Source organism: Choloepus didactylus, chromosome 15 (assembly GCF_015220235.1).
Source record: "Choloepus didactylus isolate mChoDid1 chromosome 15, mChoDid1.pri, whole genome shotgun sequence".
Classification (NCBI taxonomy): domain Eukaryota; kingdom Metazoa; phylum Chordata; class Mammalia; order Pilosa; family Megalonychidae; genus Choloepus; species Choloepus didactylus.
In genome coordinates this window covers 84,406,076-84,431,045 of record NC_051321.1, presented here as the reverse complement: position 1 = coordinate 84,431,045, position 24,970 = coordinate 84,406,076, and the positions used below count along the sequence as shown (strand labels likewise).

At 47.3% G+C, this 24,970-nt stretch overlaps 1 protein-coding gene across 3 annotated transcripts in view; it reads right to left on the bottom strand.

Annotated features, from left to right (window-relative positions):
- The window catches only part of WDFY4 (WDFY family member 4), a 278,492-nt gene extending 254,363 nt beyond the window's left edge, over positions 1 to 24,129 (bottom strand). For 2 of the 3 annotated variants that reach the window (XR_005211802.1, XM_037804046.1), the window contains exons 1-2: positions 23,979 to 24,129; positions 349 to 596 (exon numbers count right to left, since the gene is read on the bottom strand). Coding sequence is in view for 1 of the 3 variants with exons in the window: in XM_037804046.1 (XP_037659974.1) it covers positions 349 to 579 (231 nt within the window). In the remaining 2 variants the exon portion in view is untranslated. Of the gene's footprint in view, positions 1 to 348; positions 597 to 23,439; positions 23,929 to 23,978 lie in introns of those variants that run through there. The other variant, XR_005211803.1, reaches the window with a different exon arrangement.
- Positions 24,130 to 24,970: the final 841 nt, after the last annotated feature.

Genomic DNA, 24,970 nt, shown 5'->3' with positions numbered 1-24,970 from the left:
GACCAAGGAAAGGAGAGCTGCTCCAGTGGCTCCCCACTGATCATTTCTCAGTTGCATCATTGGCACAATTCGATGCAAGACTTTCTGGTCCCTTAGGCCTTGGCTTAGAGGGACAGGAATCTGAGGATCCTAGTACCCCTGGGCTCGTGTGTCAGGACATATCTGCCTTTCTGGCTCCCGAGCTGGGACTGTGGTTCAACGAGGTCATTTTTTTAATTAAAGAAACAGTTCAGGAGCCAATTGTCTGTCTTTTCCAGGCCCCTCCCCAACTTCAGCTTCAGTTCATACCAGAAGCGTCCTCAGAGAAGCGTGACCTTCTCTCACAGTTCCAAATATAAGGGTACAGACCTTGAGGAAGAGGGGAAGGAGCCCCAACAGGCTCTTCTGACGTTCCTCTGGGCTCCTGAACACCAGCTGCTCAAATTCCAGAAACTTCTGTTCCAGCACCTCCCAGAGAGCAGAGGGGCCCTGGAGCGGCTCTCCCTGGGGAAGGTCGGGCCGTGCAGCAGGTGGGTCTTCATTTGTGGAACCCAGGTCCTCGGCTCTGTCTTCAGCCTTTGAAATGCCTTCCACCTCCATGCCTTAGCAAAGCCGATCTGAATTCAGAATGAAAAACAAAAATGCAAAGTCCTGTCACCACACTTCTGATGAATCCATTTGTGGGACAAGGGGCAGTGTTGGTTCAGCCCAGTTCCTACTAAGGGAGGTTCCCCTAAGAATCTGAAACCAAGTAAAATAAGGAAGACTTTTTAAAAAGAAATTCATATTTAGCTGTGACTAACATTGATAATCTAGTATGTGCTGGGCATCTTGCAGGCAACATAGAGGTGGGTTTTCATGTTCTCTCTACAGAGTAAGGAAACTGATCTGGCCAAAGACCTTGAGGCAGCTGCAAGCAGAGTGAAAATGCAAACTTCTAGCTTCAAAGCCTGCTTTTTATTACCTGCTGCTGAATAAATAGAACTATGTAACTATTCTCGCGGTATTTGTAGACGCATGCTATTCTGCATCTTGAATCTTAACTTCCTTCCACCACATGAGTTTGAAAGGCTATAATTTCTTCCTATATTCTCAGTATTATTTGGCTCACAGTCAATATCTTTAAAGAACTCTGTTATCAAAATGAATCTTTAAACCCCAAGCTGACTAAAACATGTCCTCTGTAAGTGAACCCAGAAGCAGGATGTGTGAGCCTGGAATTTTGGGCAGTAGGCATAAAGTACAAGAACCCATGGACGAAAATAACCAAAGATTCATTATCGGGATAAATGTTGAGAATGTACCTTTATTTGTGTCCTTGACTTTCAGTTGTCAAACTCTTTGGGTGAGCAATTCAGCCCAGAGTAATTTGGGCAGAGAATAAAAAAAAAGTCTTTGAAAAGCCCTCTTGAGGAACTGGGGGTAAATGAGGAAATTTTAAAGTTCCCCACCTGGGGAATTACTTACTGATAATTCTCACAAGCATTAGGGTCTACCATTTAGAAGGCTGAGCCTTCAATCTTGGGGCTTTCCCTTATGAAGCTTGTTACTGCAAAAGAGAGGCTAAGCCTACTTTTATTTGTGCCTAAGAATCACCCCCAGAGAACCTCTTTTGTTGCTCAGATGTGGCCTCTCTCTCTAAGCCCACTTTGGCAGGTAAACTCACTGCCCTCCCCTCTACATGGGACATGACTCCCAGGGGAGTAAATCTCCTTGGCAATGTGAGACATGACTCCTGGGAATAAGCCTGGACCCAGTATCGTGGGATTGAGAAACTCTTCTCAACCAAAAGGGGGAAGCAAAATGAAACAAAATAAAGTTTTAGTGACTGAGAGATTTCAAATGGAGTTGAGAGGTCATTCTGGAGGGTATTCTTATGCATTATATAGATATCCCCTTTTAGTTTTTAGTGTTTTTGAATAGCTAAAGGGAAATACCTGAAACCGTTGAACTGCAACCCAGTAGCCTTGATTCTTGAAGATGAGTGTATAACTATGTAGCTTACACTGTGTGACTGTGTGATTGTGAAAATCTTATGGCTCACACTCCCTTTACCCAGTGTATGGACAGATGAGTAGAAAAACGGGGACAAAAAGTAAATTTATAACATGGGGGAGGGGTATAAGATGTTTTGGGTGTTCTTTTTTACTTTCATTTTTAATTTTATTCTCATTTTTATTTTCAATTTTTGGAGTAATGAATGTTCAAAAACTGATTGTGGTGATAAATGCACAACTATATGATGATACTGTGAACAATTAATTGTACATTTTGGATGATCATATGGTACGCTACTATATCTCAATAAAATTGCAGAAAAAAAACTCATTGGGTAAATACAGCTGGTCTCACAGTAGAACTAAGGTTGGCTTGTGGTTGGTTTGCTTGTTTGTCAGGAGTGTGGGAAACTCCAAGGAGAACCCAGAAGACCCCAGGCCCCCTGCAAGGAGCTGCCCCTGCCAGCAGGATCTGGGCACCAACTAACAATCGGGCGGCTGGACCCCCAGAGTGTTTTGCTCTTGGCTACAGCATGTGCGATGGATTCTGCTTTACTTTTAGCCCAAACACATATTGCTTTGAATAGGATTTCAATCAACATCAGTGGCCAGGCTCACCATCCCCTCTCTTGAAACCGTCTCACCCTTTATGGCCAGAACTCCATGTGACCCCAAATCTCTTCTAGCATTCACTCTTCTTATTCTCAAACATCATTTTAAGGAATCCTTTTCTTATTGCAAAAGCCCTGTACAGTCATTGTCAAAAATCCAGAAGGAGCAAAATGTCAGAAAGAACATCAAAACTGTCCATCACCCCACTACCCAGGAAAAGGACTGTGGCTCTTTCAGGGTATATCTGCCAACTTTTATCTAAGAATATATGAATAAAAAGCAAATTCATAATCTTGTTTAACTAAAATTTATAATTGGGCTTTTATTGGTTGCTTAGCTGGAAGGGCTGCAGGAGTTTTGTCTGTCTTTTCCCTCGGTGGTTTGAACCTAAGGGGCAGGCAGTAGTTTCCTCTACTCCGAGTTCCTGCACAGCCTCTTCATCAATCTGAGCAAGTCCCCTCTCTGGCTTCATTTATTCATTTATTCCTTGGGCCCTCCATTCCCCACCCACCCCTACCACGCGCCTGCACTGCAGGTAACCATTCCCACTTGTTTGCCACACGTCATTTCATCAGCATGGCACATGACGTGTGATTTCTGTACACATGCATTTATAAATTACCCAAATGGTCCCAGCTACAGACCGTTTTCTGCAACCTGTTTTTTTCAGACCTAACCATGCGGCTCTGTATTTAGTGAGTTCATATCTTCTAATAGTTGCTCAGTATCCACCGCGTACCTGCCTTACTTGTTCACTTTCTTGATGGCAGACAGCTAGATCACCAGGGACTTCCAGCTTTTGCACACAAAGCTGTCGTGGACCTCCCTGGACGTGTCCCCCCAGGGGGCTGCCTGAGACCCAGTGGGGCTTGCATGCAGGAGCAGGAATGCTGCGTGCAGGGTCTGTGCCTGCTCAATGCACCTTCCAGAAAGCCGACACCTGACCACACACCCCTGCAAAGTGCGCCAAGGCTCTTCTTTCACCCATCACCCCGGTTCCTCATTTTTTTTCCAGCTTCCTAATTGTTGCTAATCTGATTGAAGTAAATTGATCCCTCACTATCGTTTTAATTTGCATTTCTCTAAATGACTGAGTATGCACATCCCTTTATCGCCTGCTGGCCTTTGGATTTCCTCCTCTGTGAACTGACCATCCATAGCCCTTGCTGCTTTTCCTTGTCTTGTCTTTTCCTTGTTGCTTTGCAAAAGAGTCCTTTGTGGGTTCTAGAAACCAGTCCCTTGTTGGTTTTAAAAATTGCAAATATCTTCTCCCAATCCATTTTTCTCATACATTAGTTCAAAAACTTCCTTCTTGTTGCAACAATGTATCATGAATGTTTTCCATTTCATTAACAACCTTCTTGAACATCTCCATTTTTAACAGCTGCATGGAAGCTCAAAGACCACCTAACCAACCCCACACGCTCGGGCATTAAGTGATTTCCAACTACTCACTTGCGCAAACAATCCTGCAGTGGCAATCCTCAGTTCCAAGCCTTTCTATACATTCATGATTAAATTGCAGATTGTGAGACATGCCTAAATTCCTAAATGGAAGTAACTTTGTCTAAAGGTAGGTAAATTTTCAGCCTTTGGCCCCTGATTTCCGGATGGCCTCTCCCAGAGCATGGGAGCAGTGTATGGGCCTCCTTCTGTCAAGGTAGAAGGCTCAGGCTTCTCTGTTATTATCATTTCTTTAAGAAGTCCTTCTGTGCTCAGTGATCATCTGTCTGTCTGCTGTTCCATCCCCCAGGGGCTCCCTGCAGCCCATTTTCTGGAGTCAGATCCCAGCTGTTCTTGGTTCCTGAGTTCCCTCCAAGAGATCCCAGCTGCCCCCACAGCCTTAATTACCCCTGAAAGCTGCAGACCACCGCATGCTAGCTCTGGGGAGATAAGAATATTGCACCAATAATAACCAGAGTACATGCATGCTCAATAAAATGCTCTCTAATAAATGAATGAATGTAAAAAGGAAAGAATTAAACTATAGGTAGATGACACCCAAATGTCTCTCTCTATCCCAGACTCCTTTCCTAAATAAGCATTGTTTTTTTCTCATTCCAAGACTGCTACTTGGATGCCCCCAGATTCTTAAAGCCAGTATGTCCCCATCAAACTGTCCTCCCAGTCACCAAAGTCCAGCACGTGAGCTGACAAGCCCAGAGAATGACTGTCACAGCCAAGCCGAGTGTCATCCACATCCTAGAACATCCACTTTGCAGCCACACCTGCAGGTGCTACCAACCGATTCATACAACAACCCATTTTTCTGGGCACTTGCTACCCGCCACATTTTCAGGATAAGCAAGTAGACCGTGAAAGCGACCGTCAGATCAGAAAACGAAAATATAATCCTTAGCAACATGGCTGGGTAGTCATTCTGTGGAAAGATGAGGAACCACCTGCTAAAGTGATGAAGACATGTTTACCGAAGTGAAACCCCTGCAATGAGTTCCCGTGAAGAGACGGAGAATTTTGAAAATCAAGAAATTGAGAAAATAGGGATCTGTGAAATAGCATGGAGAAGTCGTGTGACTCAAAATGTCAAGCTGTGGCCGTCCCACCCTAGTCCTTCTCCCAGTCGCCCTTTGTCCGCTGCAGTTTATTGTGAAAGGAAGGACTCAGGCACCAGCCTCCCTGGACTGTGAGATGAAGGACAAGCAGAAACCCTTCTAGCCCACTTCACAGTCAACTGTCCTATGGAAGTGTCTGCACACCTTCTTACCCACAGAGTGCAAAGGGAGACGGGGCTGAGGGTTGCCAGGGAAGCCCCAGGTGGCTGGGTGTGCAACGAGCTTGCCTTGGGTACAAAATTAAAGTGGCACCAAAAATCTCAGTAATCCAGATGCATATAGTTGAACACAATTATTTTTTAAAATCAAAATTAATGCAAAACCCCCAAAAGGAGCAAAATACCATAATTTTAAACAAAGCCAAGCCCTGAGCTGGCACTGACAGGCCCTGCCTCCCTCTTGTAACCCTCGCTCCAGCCCTGTGAGGTTTGGATCAGAGCATTTTCCAAAAATATCAACATGCTGAGCAGGCACCACTTCCAGGCTGTGTTTCTCTAATGGTCTGTGTCGTGAGCAGGATGCTGGAGCTTCACTGCTTGGGTTGGATCCTAACAGGCTTAATTAGACCAAGTGACCAAACCTATCCCTGCCTCAGTTTCCTCATTTGTAAAATGGGAGCAATTATAGGACCTCCTCACAGGGTGCCACGAGGATTAAATAAGGTAAGGTTCTTTAAGTCAGTGCTTGGCCTGTGTCATTGTTAGGATGGGGGATGAGCATTCAGTGGTGCCTACTTTGTGCAGGCCTGCATGTGCTCCACTACAATAGTCCTCCTGCCACCCAGTGATGTCCCAGCTACTGACCTTGGTCCCCAGGCAGTCAGCGGCTAGAGCAGAATCTCCCCCAGACATTTCCGCAGCCTCAGCACCCACCCAGTCTCCACCTGCAGCACACGCAGGAGCTAAGAACAAACAAGGGCATGCGTCTCTGCCAGCTCACGCAGGCTGAGGGAGGCTTGCCACCCTAGAAAGACTTCTTAGCTAGGTGAGCTTAATGGGGAAGGGCAGAGGGGAGTGACTGTGGCAGGACACAAGGATGGGAGGCTGCGGACGGTCTCAGAGTACCCAGGAAAGGACTTTCTGGCCATGTGCCACATCTGTAGGCCCATCACAGTCGGTCAGGCTCAGACATGTGGCACGCTAGCCCTGTTTCATCGTGCATGGTGCCACCACACCCAACCCGCTTTCCTGCAGGGCTGCATGAGGCAGCTGTGCCAAAACACTGCCCCTGCACACAGCCATGGGGCACAGGGCCCAGCGGGGCTTGAGTGGGAGTCACAGGGGAGGTTCTTTCCCCTCTCTGGAACACTGCCCCTTCTCCTTGAAATGGCCCTGGTGATCTAAGTTCCATCCTCTGTCCTTTATGCATTGGCCACAGAAGAGAAACAGGACAATGAGTCACCAAAGAGACCTCCTGAGTGGGGTGAGGGTCCATGGGTGGTGCAAGCCAGGTTCTTCTTTGTGCATCACATGAAGGGCCACCAGATGACGAGGCTACAGCTGGGAGGGTGTTCCCTTATGACCTCAGACCAGAGCCATGACACCCAGGGCCGGAGTGGCCAGAGCAGGCGCCCAGCCCACTGGGGCTCACTGCCCACCCGCGCTCCCCACCCCACCTGCCCAACACAGACACACAGAAGGGTCTGAGTTCTGCTATAAATTGTGACCAGCAGCAACCTCACACCATGCATCCTGCCCACAGCCCCCTGAAAGTGACAGTTTGGAGCATGAAGAAACTGCTGTGGTGGTTTACGTTTTGGTTTTTAAATAAACATTTTGATCATTCTCACCACTGACGTTCTGCAGAGTGATTTGCAGACAGAGAGGATTTTAGGATATGAGATATGGTGTAGGCAGCCTTCGGAGCTAAGATGCCATGAAGATATTCTAGCAAAGACAGGGAAAGAGGGTACACAGAACAACCCTCCAACGGGGTAGGTCAGAGGGACACCTGGCAGACCTAGAGCTGCTTTGATAAAATTAAAGAAGACCCTTCTGACTTTCTTATCAGCACATGGCACTGTTCCCATCCCCAGGCTGTAATCTCAGGGTGCAGGGAGGAGACTGTTTGTCAGCTGTGTCGCTGGAAATGGCCCATGGCCTCTGGAGCTAGGGGAAGCCTCAAAACCAGACAAATGCAGAATAGAATAGCAACGTCTCACGGGTGGCTGAAAATGACTTGCTTTCCTTTCCATAAAAGCAAGTCAGCATATCCAAAACCTCTTGCCCCTGTATCAGCAAGGATCTGACCTCAAGCTGGAACCCTCCAGGGGGAAAAAAAAAAAAAAGCAAAGAACTTTTCTTGTTCCAAAAACTTGTGTGAGTGGACTGGGTGTGGCTTCCGTCTCTCCCATCACTTCAAGTAAACAAGGAGAGCACATGAATTAAAACCACATTTACAAGGGACAAGGCAGAGGAAGGAGAAAGAGGGAGATTGTGACAAAGTGGATTTTCTGTGCATCTCACTCCACGGCAAGCTACAATCAATGGAAGGAACTTGACTCCCAATTCCCACTCCGATGGCTAAAGAGCTTGGAAGCCGTTCCTCCTGCCCTCACAACAAGGAGAAAGCTGAACAAACTGAAAATCGATGACCTTGGATCCATCAGAGAATTGAGTCACAGGAAAGACCACCACCCCTAAAACTAGAGAGACAGGAGAATACAGAGAAGCAGAAGCTGCTGGAGCTGGAAACAGCTAGAAACACATAAACGGTAACTTGAATGAGCTGCTGGAGGCTGAGTGGGGACCAGAGTGAGAGTTAAAACCTCCAGGCTAAGGGGGACCCCCACACTTTCCTGGGACTTATCTCCAGTGGTCCCACCAGGTTCTCAAAATGAAGATTGGAGAAAAGTTCCCTTTTTTCTGGCCAGGAGGAGGGAAACAAGCCCAAGGCATCCCACACAAAGGCCTACCCAGCAAGGAAAAGGACTTCACCAGGGCTTCACGGGACTCAGGTGGAGGGAAACACCTAACCCCAGGCCCTGCTGACTCACCTAAGGGGGTAGGAGGTAGGGGTAGCTGAAGGTCACCTGTGAAGGTCACAGCCCATGGATATAGGCCTCTAAAACATGGAGAGCTAACCATAGGATAGTAGCCACCTCCCCTCCCCATGTCGCAACACCCCTCAGCAGGGCTCCTGGACTGTCACGGGGTTCCCAGCTGAAAGAACCGCAAGGATCAGAATCTATGGAAGAAGATTCTAGAGAAACCCAAAGGCAACAGGGCACCAAAAACGGGACACTAGAGAGAATTGGAGCCTCTGGCACCTACAGCTCCAGCAAACAGTAAACACAGCCTGAGTCCCAGGCAGATAAACATAAACCCTCCCACCAAAGGCCTATCTGTCTCAGTTCTTATCTGATGCATCACTACAGCTTTCAACAAACAATTACATAGCACACTGAGAGGCAAGGAAAACGATCCAAAAAGAAAAAGTGAGCATCAGGGCCCGACTCAGATGGGGCAGAGATATTGGAATTATGACACCAGAGATTTAAAAGAACTGTGATTAATATGCTAAGGGCAATGGAGAAAGTGGAAATATGCAAGAACAGGGGGGTAATGTAAGCCAAGAGTTGGAAACTCTAAAACAGATGCAAGAGGAAATGTTAGAAATAAAAAGTCTCATAATAGAAATGAGGTGGACGACATCATTCATCATTAAGGAAATGCAAATTAAAACCACCCTGAGATACCACCACACACTATTAGAATGTCCTTAAAATACAGTCAAATTTTACAAAGCATAATACCAAGTGTTAGCAAAGATGCAGAGCAAACAGAACTCTCATTCATTGCTGGTGGGAAGGCAATCTAGCAAAGCCACTTTGGAAAAGAGTTTGGCCATTGCTTATAAAGTAAAACCTACTTTTTGCAATAGGATCCAGGAATCCCACTCCTGGGTGTTTACCCTAGAGAAATGAAAACTTATGTTCATACAAAAATCTACACAGGAATGCTGATAGCAGCTGTGTTAATAGCTGCCCAAATCTGGGCATAGCCCAAATGCCCTTCAACAGCTGAATGAATAAACAAACTCTGGTACAGACAAACTATGGAATACTACTCAGCCATGCACAAAAGGACAAATATTGTATGATCTCGCTGATATAGAATCATGAGAATAAGCAAATTCAGAGTCAGAACCTAGAGTACAGGGGTTGAGGCTGGGGTAGGGAATGGGGAATTAATGGTTAAAGTGTACAGTTTCTACTTGGTGTAATGGAAAGATCTTGGTAATGAATGGTGGTGATGGCAGCACAACAAGTAATTAACAGCACTGAGTCATATCTTTGAATGTGGTTAAAAAGGGAAAATTTAGGTAATATATATATATTACTATAGTAAATTTTTTTAAAAAGTGATCCCTAAGATAAACCATGGACTATAGTTTATAGTAAAATTATAATAATATTCTTTAATCAATTGTAGCACATATGTACTGCACTATAGCAAGGTGAAATAACAGGGAAGTGTTCTGGTTTGCTAATGCTGTCATTATGCAAAATACCAGAAACGGATTGGCTTTTATGAAGGGGAGTATCTGGTTATAAAGTTATAATCTTAAGACCATAAAGTGTCTAAGGTAAGGCATCAACAATGGGGTACCTTCACTAAACAATGGCCAATGGCATCTGGGAAACCTCTATTAGCTGGGAAGGCACTTGGCTGGCACCTCCTTGCTCCCAGGTTTGTTTCAAAATGGTGTTCTCCAAAATTTCAGCATCAGCTTCCAATGGCCGTCTTCAAAATGTCTCTCTGAGCTGCAGCAGCGAGCTCCTTCTGTCTGAGCTCTTATAGGACTCCAGCGATTAAATCAAGACCCACGCTGAGTGGGTGGGGCCACACCTCCATGGAAATAATTCAGAGTTATCACCTACAGTTGGGGTGGGTTACATCTCCATGGAAACAACTTAATCCAATATTCCAACCTAATCAACACTAACATGTCTGCTCCCACAAGATTGCATTAAAGAACACAGTGTTTTGGGGGACATAATTTACATCCAAACCAGCACAGGGAGTGTATGGGAACTCTGTATTTTCTGCATGATTCTTCTTTCAATTGACATCTCCTCAAATTAAAAAAGAGAGAGAGAGCCAGATGTGCTCCTGACCCAGGCAACTGCTTAGAGAACCTCAAAGGCATTACATTGAGTGACAGAAGCCCGTCTCAAAACCTTGCCGACCGAGTGAGTCCACATATTTGACATTCTGGAAAAGACAAAACTATAGGGACAGAAAACAGATCGATGATTGCCAGGGGTTGAGGGTGGAGGGTGACTCTAAAAGAGCAGAGGGGAGCTATTTGGGGCGATGGAAAAGTTCTATTTCTTGACTGTGGTGTGATGGTTATGTGATCTAAATTTGTCAAAACTGTACACCAAAAAGAGAAAATGTTATTGCATGCAAATTATACCTCAATAAACCTGACTTGAGGTGGAAAAATTATACTGAGTTGGGACGGTTGCTAATAAAATAGCAAGAAGAGGTAATTTTAGTCCCAGGGACTCGGTTTTTATCTGGGGACAAGGGGCATACAAACACCTATTAATCCTAGTAAAAGCTCCATTTGGTGAGAGCTTACCATATGTTTACCTCTGGGTTATCTCACAGTATCTTCACAACACCTCCCCAAGAGGAACGAATAGTAAAAGCTCCATTTGGTGAGAGCTTACCATATGTTTACCTCTGGGTTATCTCACAGTATCTTCACAACACCTCCCCAAGAGGAACGAATAGTAGCAGCGTCTTCCAGATACTGAAAATGGGCCCTGATGGGGCTCAATGGCTTCCCAAGTGACCACAGGGCCAGTTCAGCCTGCCCGACCCCAAAATGCCCCCATCCTCCACATAGCACAGACAGGGGTCAAGGTGAACGTAAGCCACACTCGGTAAGGAAAGACTGCTCCCCAAGTTCCCATCCTGATCTAGCTCTCTCTGGTCATTTTTCATCCAATTAAAAAAAAAAACTATATTCATAATTGATCATTTTGTCAAATTAACTAAACTCTTAAACAAATTGGCAAGGGGAGGAAGCAACTTGTCCTTATGTGTCTAAAGAAAAGGCCAACTTATCCGTCCATGAATGAAGTAAAAACTAACTTGTCTGCACATGTTAAAATCACTTGCACATGCCTAAGACAAGTTATCTGTGAGACAAATTATCTGGATCTATCTAACCTTGCACAACCACCTGCTAGGACATTCTAATATTCTTTGAACCTGAGCCTTGATTTGCCCAAAACCAGGATTTTGTCAGGAACTGAGACTTGGAGGGAGATCAGTCACTCGTTAGAGTCCCATCCTCTTATAAGGCTGGCTTTTCTTATGTTTTTGGTTTGCTGTTGTTTCTTAGCCAGTCGTATTTTTTCTTGTGTGCTATATAAGCTGCCGCTTCCTGGGGAAAAAGCAGAGTGCTTTTGTCTCAGCATTGAGCCTTCCCCAATTTGCAAATCATCTCCTTGGGATAAATAAATGGTCTTTTTTAAAAATTCTTAAAATGTGTCTTTTATTTGACAGAACTAATAGACAAAGTGAGTCCATCATAAAAATTGAAAGGAAGGGGGTAGAATTCCATCCAATGTGATGACTATAATGAAACAAACACAAGTAGCCTCTGTTCAGCCTTGCTGTGCTCTGGCCCTGGGCTGAGAGCTCTGGATGCATTAACCGACCTAATTCTCCCCAAACCCCATGGCACTGGTATTGTCCCAGCCCCCCTCATGGAGATGAGGAAATGGAGTCACAGTTGCCTCAGGATGATAGAGCTGGGGATTGCAGTGCTGAGACATAAATTTCCTTCTGACCCAACACCTGGCAAGCATATGCCACACACAGTGTTGTGTTGGAAGGATGATGGGGAAGCCAATTTTGAAGGCTCTGCATTCCACACCTGGGTTAGCTTTGTGCCAAGAGGACAGATATGGCACAGAAAGAGGGACACAAATGAGATGCAATGAAGTGATCATAGAAAATAGGAAATAGAGGTGGCTTGGAAAACATAAGGCCCCAAGAATCTGCAGAATGTTGGCGAAGGCCCTGGAATTCCCTTAGCGCGTGGGATAGGGCCTGAGAGCAAATTCTAGCTCACTTACAAAGGAAAAGGAGGTGTGATGGTTAGGTTCATGTGTTAACTTGGCCAGGTGATGGTGCCCAGGTGTCTGGTCAAGAAAGCACTGGCCTAACCATTACTGTAAGGACATTTGTGGCTGGTTAATAAACCAGAAATTGCAGTCAATTGACTGCAGCTGTGACTGATTACATTAACGAAGGGCATGTCTTCCACAATGGGAGAATCCAATCAGCTGGATTTAATCCAATCAGTTGAAGACTTTTAAGGGAGGAAGATAGAGGACCTTCACGTATTCTTCAGCTAGCCAGCGAAGGGTTTCCTGAGGAGTTCATCAGACACCTTCATTGGAGTTGCCAGTTCGCTGCCTGCCCAACAGAGTTTGGACTCATGCATCCCCACAGCTGCATAATACACTTTTATAAAATCTTATATTTACAGATATCTCTTGTTGATTCTGTTTCCCTAGAGAACCCTAACTAATACAGGAGGAAAGGGTGGATGTGGAGACTAATGTCCTTGGAATGGGAGGCCTGAGCTTTCCTTGTGGGCACATGAGAAAAGAGTTGATAGGAAGTCAAACAGACTGAGCCATGCTTGGCTCGGCTACTAGCCTTCCAGTGGCCCTGGGAAATGAGAAACCAAGACCTCCAGGAGAAGACATTCCTTAAGACAGTGGTCCTAAGACTCTAGCATGCATCGGAATCACCTGGAGACTGCAGGGGCCCTCCCCCAGAGATTCTGACTCATTAGGTCTGGGTTGGGTTCCAAGAATTTGCATTTCTAACAAGTTCCCAGATGAGGCTGATGCTCCTGGTCCCAAGACCACATCTTGAGAACCTCTGCCTTGTTGAGGGCCTGCTGAGCTCCGGAAAGCGTTTCGATGTGATTTGATCCATAGAATGACCCTACAAGGTGTGGCATTAGGGATGCCACTTCCAGATGAGGGAACTGAGGCTTACAGCTCGACAATAAGGGAGCCATCCCTGAGGCCCTGTCCTGTGGGCCTCAAAGCTGCCCCCCACCCCACCCCAGGAGGGAAGTTCTTTCTCAACTCAGGAATGCATTCAACTGAGGGTCCACACTTTGCATGTACATGTGCATGCCGGGAATGGGGTCAGGGAAGACAGTGAGGCATTGTAATAGGAGGTTCCTTTGCTTCTACCCCTGCTGGCTTAGAGGGTTCCCAGGCTACAGATCCCTAAACAAGAAATGTCTGAACACTGAGCACAGGACCTCCTTCCTCACTTGCCCTCCCCAGGGCCATCCTGCCCTGGATGACTGTCCCTTAGTTATCCAGAGACCACTTTGCACAGACCATTCCCAGAGCCCCCTCCACCTCCCCTCTCCTCACCCTGCCACCTCCCACCATCACCTGGCTGCAGCATGGATAGTAACTATGGAGGAACAATGGATTAATGACAGGGCTTTGTCAACATGCAGCCTCTACTTGGAAGGAACCCGAGCATACCTGCTGAGCATGCATCGTGCTCCAAACAGCAGATGCTCCCTCTTAGTGGCTTAGTGGCGTGGCTGTCCCTGTGAAAGCCGGCAGAGCCCTGCACCAGCCAGAACTGCCCACTCAGTCCAGAAGCATCTATGGAGCAGGTCCTGTGTGGCAGGCACAGCATGGGACTGCCACCTTCTTAGAAGCACACAAAAAAAGAAGAGCCAGGTTTGGGGGTGCAGAATGAACAGTACAGCCTCCAAACAGTCTCTGCAACTAGAAGCAAATTGAGCAAAGACTGCATGTAAACACTGTGAGAAAGAAGTCACTGGTAAACTTTAGGAAGCAAAGCATCCTACCCTCTCCCTGCTCTTCCTAAAGAGGCCATTGCCCACCCCCACCCCCCAAAAAAAGGCATTTAACTAATATCCTGAGTCAATCTGCACAAGCAAGGAAAACAACAGTCAAAGAACTAGAGCAGGAAAACCTCACCGGGACTCCACCACTGCCTCAGCAGAGCATCCACCGTATCACCCCCAGGCCTAGGAGAATAAAATCGAAGCTTTTTGCAATTCCAGAAAGCATCGCAGGCAGACAAAATGTGAGATTTGGCAGCAGACAGATTGGGGTTCAAATTCTGGCTCCTAATGTGGTTAACTGTGGAATCTCAGAAGTTATTCACCCCACACTAATCCTTATTTGAAAAAAAGTGTGGCTGTGAAAATTCCCTGGGATGGCAGTTGAGCAGTAGGTGCCTCGAAGATGCCCAGGAGAGGATGGCCCCTTCCTCCCACTCAGAGCCAGAATGGGGGAGTTGCAGAAGGAAGATGAGATGAGCTTGGAGGCAGGGGTCTGGGATGGAGGTGAGCCAGGACCGGGGTGTGGACCAGTCCCATGTGAGGGTGAGGAGTGGAAGCTGGGAGCCAGGTGCTGTCCCAGAGAAAGTGCTCCCAAGGCGAGAACGCCAGAAAGCACAGAGCCTGGAGAGCGCCACAGGGCCCCCAAGCAGACAGCAGCCAGAAGCAGGGGGTACCATCCAGCTCCTCAGACGGAGCAGGGTCAGGACCAGGGAGCTGCCCTGGACTCGGCCCCACCAAGGATGGAGCACTGTCCTGGATGCTGCCCAGTGCCCTCCAGTTAGCAAGGTGCCCGTGCCCTCCAGCTCTGGCCAGGGCAAGCCCCTAAGGCTGCTTCAAATGGCTCAAGAGGAGAAGGAGCCAGATCAGGTTGTTTCCAGAAGGCCAGGAATTCCCCTGACGACTAAGAAGGGAACTCTGCTGGGCAGGGTCCACGCAGGTCAGGCAGAACCTTCCAGGCCCCCAGCACTTCCTGTTTCTGATCCCTCCACCCTGCCTCGTGCTGGGCACTCCTGCCTGCACACACCTCTGTGGGTTTTTTGCAGCAGCAGAATACAGGAACTGGAGGTGCTGGGCGGAAGGGGCCTGGTTTTGGGTCTCGGTATGTGTACCGACTTCCACATTGCCAAAAAACACCCAGGGAGCAGTTCCCCTGGCCGGATCCCAGGGCTCAGCTGGCCGGATCCCACAGCTCGCCGGGGCCAGTCACGTTGCAGGGAGCCAGAATCCCAGCTTCCACTTTCACGTGAGCCTCTCCAGCACGGTGACGGACCCGTGCTGAGGGGTCAAGAAAGGATGTTCAAGGAGAAACAGCCCTAACTAAAGGAGCATCTACCAACAGAGACATCTATGTTCTCTAATCTTGTGACACATCTAAGGTGGGCAGTGTTGCCCCCATTCCACAGATGGGAAAATTGAGACTCAGAAAGAAGAGGCGGCTTGTCTGAAATCAAGCTGCCAAGCAGCATCAGAATCAAGGTTCATACCCAGAAGTTTATGACTTGGAAGACCTCCCCTCTCACCTCACAACATTGGCCAGCTTCATGCCCTACTTAGGGGTGATAAGACACCCGGGGATGTCTTATTGGATAGTAGCAGCACTGTGGGGCTCACTGACTGTCCTACAAAAGGCCACCTGAAGTCTAGCACCAGGCCTGCTGCCGGCCCGACTCATGCCACCAGCAAGCAGACCGAGCACAGAGCCCTGGAGCCTGGCCATCTCCCACGGAAAGAGCTGGATCCCGAAAGACCATTGGGCCAGGAGTCTGTCCAAGCCAGGCAGGAAACTGGCACCAGCTAGCTCACGGGGAACTATCGTTTGGCTGCCACCTGCAGCATGCCCAGCCTTGGCCATTCACCATGCAGGCCAAGCCACAGCGGCCGTAGCTCTGCATGCCTTCTCTAGTAGTGGGTCATCTGATTCTTCAACATTTAGGGGACAGTTGGCTGCTGGCCCATGTCCCAGGTTTCAAGGCTCACAGTCTTGGGGGGTCAGTAGAGGGAGCATCAGTCTAACAGACCTGTCAGGCAGGGGCTGGGTGGGGAGGTCCCTGGCTGTGGGGGGCACCCTAGAAAGAGGTATCCTGCTCTGGAGGCTTCTCAGGAGAGAGATGCCCATCATGGGCCCCGAGGATGAGGGAGGCATTCTCAAAGGGGTGCAGAGGGGCCCCACAGCATGTGTTTAGGGGCACACGGGGGCTCCCTGAGGCTGGAGGACAGGGAGCAGGGCTGGGGAGGCTGTGGGCTTGGGAGGGGCACAATGGCCCTCTAAGGGTCCCCTTTTGTGGCCATGGGAGTCACCGTGGGGTCCTCAGCAGGAAGGAGATGGAAGAGGGGTGCTGTGAGACAGTGTCTGAAATTCCACCATCAAAGCACGAGGGATGGAGGGAGGAGCTGCTTGTTGGAGGGGCTGGGGGTGGGAGATGCTAGGAGGGGCTGCACAGAGGCAGGGGCTTTGGGGAGGGAGCCTGGAGGGAGGAGGGAGAAGCCAAGCAGACAAGTTAGAGAGAAGTATTCCGGGCAGAAGGGCAAGCAGGGGGACGCGACAGGTGAGAACTGGGGGAGGTTTCGTGCAACAGGGAGGGCCACGGGGTGGGGTGAGCAGCGAGAAGTGGGGCTCGATCAGGAAGGCACGTCACGGGGGCCAGGCTGGGGTCTGCTCTCCACACTCCCCACATCCCAACTTCCAGGAGAAGTGAAACAGCCGGGGAACCTGGTGGCCACTTTCATACTTCTAAAGTCACTTGTTCAAATGAGAGGGAGTAGAACATTTCAACGATGGCTTGGTCGGCTCACACACTAGTCTTTGGCTAATTAATACCTAAACTATGATTTGGTCAAGAAGTAATGCAAAAAAAATCACTGATCAAGCTTTCCAATGTATCTGGAAGTTTGCATTCCCAGCTTTTAAGGAATTAAGCATCTCTTCTTCACAGAGCATAAAAATCATAACAAAGTGAGACTGCAAACTACCTCCGTCATACATACAGAGAGTTGCTAGCTTTCTTGGGCTCCCTGTCCCCTATCACCAGGCAGATCTAGAAAATTCTGCTTTCAGGCTAATGAGGTGTGACCTGCCCCATGAAGTGAAGGAAACACAGAGCTGGCAGTTGGGAGGCAGGGGCTTTACCCTCTGGGCTGAGTTCCTTTGCTGGTCTGTGACTTTGTTTCCCTACCTGCAAAATGGGGCATCCGGAAGAGTCACTTCTTAAAGTTCTGTCCACCCGTTGGTTTCTCATATTAGTTTGTGTTTAGGGCCTTCAGATTTCTCTCTGCATGCTGAAGCTCGGTCTACCCAGGATGAGTCTCCTATAAGCCGGTGAACCTCCTGCTGGGCTAGGAATATTGTTTAGCCCAGACCTATTTCTCCTACGTGCCCAGGAGATGGGAGAATGGAAAGGAGCCAAGGGTGCGAGTGGCGAGACAGGAGACGGGGACATGGGGACATGCCTCTCCCCGTGCAGGGCCTTTCCCAAGTGGCTCAGGCTGGGCCTAGCTCCAGCCCCACACTGCACCTTCCTCTCTGTCTGCCCAGAGCTGGGGAGATCCCCACCCATCACATCACTACTTTGAGCAAATGTCTTCAATGGCTCCCCTTGATCTGCAGGAAAATTCCCATTTCCTCAATGATGAAGCCCAACCCCCTTCCTAATTCCCCCTGCCCAGCCCTCAATGGGGACCAGCCATAAGGAGATCTTCACTGGCACTCTTTGTACCCTTTGTCTTCACTCAGGCCGTCTCCTCTGCCTGCAATGCCCCTGAACCCCAGCTCCACGTGTCCAAATCCTGCCTTCCTTATGAACACAGCTCACAGGCTGCCTCCTGGATCCAGGCTTCCCGATGCCCCAACCCAAAAGGAAACTCTGCCCTGCCAGAACTTCCAAATCCCTCCTGCCCGTGGACCATTCTCTGATTAAACAGCATTTTTTGGTGGTGGAAGCTGCCTCGGAACATCCACTTAGCCAATACAGCAGGGCTGTGAAGTACGAATGTGTCGTCATCCCATGGTACAGGTGAAAACCAGAAGTGTAAGGAGTGCAAATCTCTTGTGCAAGGACCCAGTTTGTAGAGTCAGGCAGCGTGGAAGTTCTCACTTTGCTATTCCCAGGTTTGCAATTTTCCCCAGAACCAGCTGTCCGAACTTTGGCGCTCCTCAGTTTCTTCCTTATATTTTCTAAATAAATTTATTACTTCCTTGTATGGTATTGTATTTAGCAATATGTTTTTTCTTTCTCCCATATTTCCTCCACTCTAAGTTTCTATCAATTATAAAGTGCCCCCAATTACTTAACCCCAGAATTTTATGGGTAAATCATCCCTTTAAATAAATAAACATCAAAAGTAAGACCATTGAGATGTGTTAAACCATGTGAAAGATGAAGTCTTTCTTAGAGTGATGGTTCTTTAGATAGGTGATTGTGGGAGCAAGGGGAGGCAGTAAAATCACCTCTGAGGGGTAACCGTCCTTCCTCCCCTCTGCCCCAAGATGCAGACATGCCCCACCCTAATTACCCTGAAATGGTCATTGTATCATGGTGCCCTCACTGTGGGAAAGGAAACAATAACCTAAGAAAAACCTATGTTTTAATTGCATGGTCTGCCCCTGTTCTGTCCCCTCTGTAGGTCTGGGCAGTGACCTCCTGAGGCTCCCAGCTCTTTCCTGGTCATTCACAACTCTGCAAAGATGGCAACAGGGGACCCAGGATCCCCTACAAGTGCCCTGGACACTGTGCATAGGGGCTGGAGGCTCAGACCCATTCTGAACAGCCTTGCGCCCTGCAGAGGCTCACTGCTCTCGGCCTTGGGCTGCCAGGGCCTCTTCCTTGCTCCCCATACAGCCACACACTCTCCGGGCAGAGAAGCTGTCAAAGGAGAGCCATAGTGTCACTCTGCCTGCCTTTGTGGTTCACATCTGCCATCCTGCCACCTTCTGCACAGGGGGCCTTCCTTCCATCCAGGCTCAAATATTGCCCGGAGAAGCCCTCTGGGTTCACTGTAGCCTGTTGCAAAGTTATTAGTTCCTGATATGTTTCGGCCAACCTCTATAACACAGTCTCACATAGGGTCATATGTCTATTCATCTTTGGTTACACATCCTTTTATATTTCGTGCATGGCCTTTCAAAGCTGACTTCGGTGTGCTCTTTGGGTAATTTTCTTATCGTTATATTGAAACACAAAAATCAGCAAGTACTTCTCTCTTTCTCTTTGCAAACTACTTTGCACATCCAAATGTATCTGACTTGTAATTGATGTACAAAAAGTTTAATTGGATTAGTCGCCCACCATTGTATCATAAACGTATTCTGTGGTGCCCTTGCCCTTCAGTCATCAGATTTAATGACAACAAAGGTTGCCCGTAATTGACTTTACCCCTCCTTAATGACTGGACCCTTGCGGTGTTTCCGTTACTATTCCAAGTAACATGGGGGAAAAACAATCCACACTGCAGTCGTTTTGTCTCCACTGGGCTATCTGTGAAGGTGAATTCTTGAAAGAGGATAAATCATTGGGCCAAAGGATAAAAGAATTTTCACTCTTCTGCCAAATGCTGACTCTTGCTCTCCAGAAGCACAGTTGCCTGGACTCTTTACTGGCAGTATCACCTAATGCCAAGGGCACGGGCTGCAGAATTGAGTAGAATTAGGTTCAAATCCCAGCCTGGCCACTTACTGCCTGAGGCACGGGGAAGGGCATTTCCACTCCAAGCCTCCATTTTTTCATCTCTAAAATGGGAATAGTGAACCTGATCTCACAGAGTAATCGTCAGGATTAAAAAAGATTGCAAATGCAAGTGCCCTGTTCGGTGCCATCCTGTTACCCTCCCCCACATTCTTTCTCCTGGGAATTGTTTGGAACTAGCAGATTTTTAAGCATCAATCATCCTTCTTGGACTGTGTTCCCCATGAAAGCTTCTGGCCCCAAAACACAAAATACCAGTCCTCTAAAGGATCTTACTTGATAGAAGTATAAAGACCCCCACAAATTCAAGCCACCCATGCAAAGTCAAATTTTCTGGTAGCCACATTAAAAAGGCAAAAATAAAAGGGTTAAATTCATTTCTAAAATATATCCTATTTAACCCAACAGATAAAAATAAAATCTTTTCAGTGTGCAATCAGTGCTATGAAAGTTAGTGCTACCTTCAAAATCTTGCGTGTATTTCACATTTACAGCACATCTCAATTCAGACCAGCCTCGTTCTAAGTGCTCAGTAGCCACAGGTCCAGACTTGGACTGAGCATTACTTTGCTTAAAGCCCATAAGAAGTGTGCAGATGCTTCAAATGGGACCATCAACCAAGGCCTTACTGGGGGCTGCCTGGAGCCATCACGACATCTGCGTCATGATGGTTTGCAACACTGGGAGCAAGATAACAAAGGCAAGTCCCTAGCTGGGAGTAAAATGGGGAGCAGCTCTACAGTGTGGCTCACCCCAGCTCTTGGATCTCCTCTTCCAGCTTCTGGCACAAGCTTTTTCTCCTCTCTCCCTGTTTGCCAAGCTGTCCTGCATTTCTACAATTATGGCCACTTGTCAGGGGCTGGAGGTTAGGCCAAATCTCTAATTTTCCGCTAGATGTCTACAGGCATCCCTACCTTCGTGTTCAAAGCCATATTTCTGAAGAACCACCGTCTTCCAAAACAACTCCCCTTGCCCTTGACCCAGCTCAGTAAATGGCAATTCCTTTCTTCCTGTCGCTGTGGAGTCACCTTTAGCTTCTCTCTTTCTTCCACACCTTACACTGAAAACATCATCAAATCTTGACCTCAAGAAAGATTTAGAATCTGACCACCCTGCCCACTTCCTACTATCTCTACTACCACCGCTCTGGGGCAAACCACCATTCTCTCTAGCCCGGATTATTAAAATAGCCTCTTAATCAGAAGCCTAGTTTCTTCCCTTGTTCCCCTACAAGCTACTCTCCATGAGAGCCAAAATGATTCTTCTTTCAAACTCAGGCAAGTACCAGTCAAAAAACGCAAATACAAAAATATAAACCACTAAGGAATAAAGCTAAGCAAAATGGGCACCACTTTAATACAGAAAACTAGAAAAATTAATTTAAATCCTTTAAGGAACGTCCAAATGAATGGAGATACAAACCATGCTCATGAATGGGAAGACTCATTTTCCTAAAGACATCAATCCTCCCCCCAATTACAATTCCAGTTAAATCTAAGCACATTTTGTTGTTGCTGTTGACTGACAAGCTGATTCTAAAGTTTATATGGAGAAGAAAAGTACCAAGAATAGTCAAGACAGAGCTGAAGAAAAAAAAGGTGGGGAGATTTTCTTTCCAGGTATCAAAACTTATTATAAACCTATAGTGAATAATATCATATAGTGCTGGTGAAGGGATAGACAGGTTGACAGAAGAGAGAGCCCAGAAATAAATCCACATACACATGACAAATTGATTTACAAAAGAGCTATCATTATAGATCAGTGGATAGTGGGTGGCCTTTTTAATAAATGGTCTTAGTTATCCATATGGGAAAAGGAAAATAAAGTGTTAACACTACCTGACACAATACAGAAAAATCATTTCCAGGCGGACTAAAGACCTAAATGTGAAAGGCAAAATGATATATATATATACACACATTTTTTTTTAAATAAGAGAATAATTGTATGAACTTGTAGTGGAGAAGAATTTCTTAGACAAGACACAAAATATGTATGGACAGATAACTCGAACTTGTTCAAAATTAAGAAATTGTCAATACAAATCATGAGAAAAGCACAAACAAGAGAAAGCACAAAGCACAAACAAGGGAAAGATACTTGTAACATCTATAAATGCCAAAAGGTTAATAACCAGACTGTGCATTGAACCATAGCAAATCAATAGGTAAAAGATAACCAATAAATAAATAGGCACAAGATTTGAACAGGAAAAGGAATCTAGACTGGCTAATAAACATATGCAAGGATGCCCAATCATGATAATTCAGGAAATGAAAATTAAAAACACAGCTATATAGCTTTTCATTTCCACTAGATTTGCAGGAATAAAAAATCTGACAACATCCAATATTGGTGAGGGTTCAAAGCAGCAGAAACTTTTATACATTGCTGATAGGTGGGTAAAATGGTACAACCACTTTGCCAAACAATATGGTATCATCCAGTTAGGTTGATAAACCCTGGAGAAATTTTTGCACACACATGTGCCACCATATACATACAAGAATAGTCCTATTAGCACCATTTTAATATAGAAAAAAAATCTAGAAATATCCCAGGGGTTCATCGGGAGAGTCTTGGAGAAATACATGGAAGTATATTCCTATAATAGAATACTACACAGCAGTTAACGTGAAAAGCACATGATACAATATGAAGGAATTCCAGAGACATAATTTTGAGCAACTTCAGCCAGTTTCAAAAGAATATTTAATTCCATCTTTACAAAGTTCAAAAACATGCAAAACTAAATAGCATATATTTAATAATTTAGATATATGTGGTAAAAGGATAAAGAAAAGCAAGGGAACGATAAACCCAAAACTCAGGTCTGCAGTTGTCTCTGAGGAGGGGGTGAGAAGGAAGAGTGCAGGCAGCTTCCAAGATAGTCAGAATGATTTTAAAAAACGAAATGAAGGCATCAGTGCACAGGGTTTATGTTCTTTTATTGCTTATCCCCTACACACATTTTCTAAACTTTCGTTTCTATCTCCTCGACATTTAATCAAAGCAATTTTTTGAAGTATGGTGGGTCATGTAACAATTCAGTTCAGAACCTTCCTAAAGCATCCTGTGAGCAGGGGTCTGCAAGCCAGGCATTTACGCTGGGCAGCAAGGCCCCCCTGGCCTGACCCCCCAACACATACACACACATCTGTGGCCTTGTCGCCCGGCACCCCCACTCCACTCTGCCATGCCCGCTCCTTCTTGGGGGAAACCCACATGGCTCTATCCCTCCCTGCCTCCACTCGGTAGGCATGAGCCTTCCAAACGCTCCCAGTCCCCACCCGCTTTGCTACTGGTTCTCGAGACCACCTGACACACAGGTTTGTTTGTCTTCTGTCCCTCATCACAGAGATGTAAGTGCCCCCAGCATCACCTTGAATAGTGTCTGGCATAAGTGGCGTCTTGAGAAATATTTGTTAAATGGTTAAATGGATGAACATCCAGAAAATCATACTGAAAGAGGAGCATCACATGGAAAAGATGATACAGGAAAGCCTTAGTATTAGCCAGCAGGTTAGTGCCTCATCCTTAAGAGAGGTGGGACAGAGGAGCCATTCAGCATTCTAGATGTTTCCATTCCAGGAAGTGAGGGGAAGAGAGAATTCCCGAGAGCCACATGGTCCTGCCGGTTCAGATAATGTTGACACATCAAAGTTTGATGTCGTAATTCAGTTGAGGAAAGCAAGGCCCAGGAAGGCACCGACTTACTCAGACTCCAGAGGGTGGTGGCAGAGCCGGGAGAGACCCAGCTCCCTTGGGCTCAGCTGGAAAGGGGCTCCCGCTGCTCCGCCCCGTCGGAGGCCCAACCCGGGGCTGGGCTCTTGGGGCTGGGAGGCGAGAGCCCCACAGTAGCCCCCTTCGCCCACGGCCTTGACAATTCTGTGCAGGACAGTGCCCAGCCTTTCCCAGACGTGGCAGGGTCACCCAGCAGGGAGGGTGATAAAGGAGGTTGAGGAGTGGGTGGGGCTAGTGCCCAACCCAGCTCTGCGGGCTCAGTGACGATGGAGCCCCCAAGCAGACACGGGCATCGGAGCAGTCCTGACTACACGAGCCGCCTGCCCTGCACACACTTCCTGCTCATCAGCTCACCTCCTCTCCCACATCCACAAACCCAGGCCAGGCATGGGAGTCACACGGGCTCCCACTCGGCCTTCCCAGCAGGCGGCCAGGAGGCCCCACCCCGACGGACGGAGCCCCCACGCCCATCTTGGGGCTGGCCTGGCTTGGCCAACCACAAGGCTCCCTACCTGGTGGTGGCAGACATCAGACGGCATGGGCGCCCCCAGACCCAGCCGCAGGCCCTCGGGCTGGGGGGAAGGAGACGTGGCCCGGCATCGCCAGTCTTCACTAACGTTTCGCTATGACTCACTCGAGCTGGGTCTCTGCTCATTTCCTGGAGAAAGCAGAAGTGGAGAGTCACCCAATGCCTGGTTCTGCCCGCGCCCCCGCTGACGACAGGACTGCTGCAGTTCTGGCTGGACAACTCAGGCCCTGCAGAAAGGCACCTTACTGGTGGTCCACTCAGTGGTCAAAGAGTGTTGGGTGGGGTCAAGGACCAGAAGGAAAAGGAGGTTGGGGTTCTGTGGCTGCCTCTCACTAGCTGTGTGGCCACCAGCACTCACTCACCCTCTCTGAGCTTTGGTAAAATGAGGATAATAATAGTTTTCAGCTGAATCTAATTGGAGTTGTGTCCCAGATGTTGCATGGGCTCACCAGCCCCCTCCTGCCAGATCCAGTGGGATGTCTCAATTGGGTTCTTACCTCCTCCATCCTCCAATTTAACTTGTACTATACATCTAGGGGGTCCCCAAAGGTCAGATGGCAAATCATAGATAAACACTGACATGATAGCAGAATCACAGAATGAGTTCTCTGGAACCACAGTATCTAAACTCTTGTTCCTTTGGGTATATTGGCTTGATGCATTCCTTATTACCTCTCTATAACATCGTTCCTATAGGACCAGCAGGCATGGCCATTCCAAGAGAATATTCCCCTGTTTTCTGAATGCCTGAGCCTTAAAGCACAAGCCAGCTCATCCCCTGTTTCTAGCTCACAAAACCAACTGACCATATGTGAGGACCTGTGAGAGGCAACATCATCTGTTACGGGAGGCAATGAGGTTCCAAGATGGGTTCAAAGACAAAGATGACAACCAAAACTTGTTTTGGTGATGAAACCAAAGCAAACCTGTTAGTGGACAGCAGCCAAAATATGAGACCTGGCAGCTGAAGGTCTG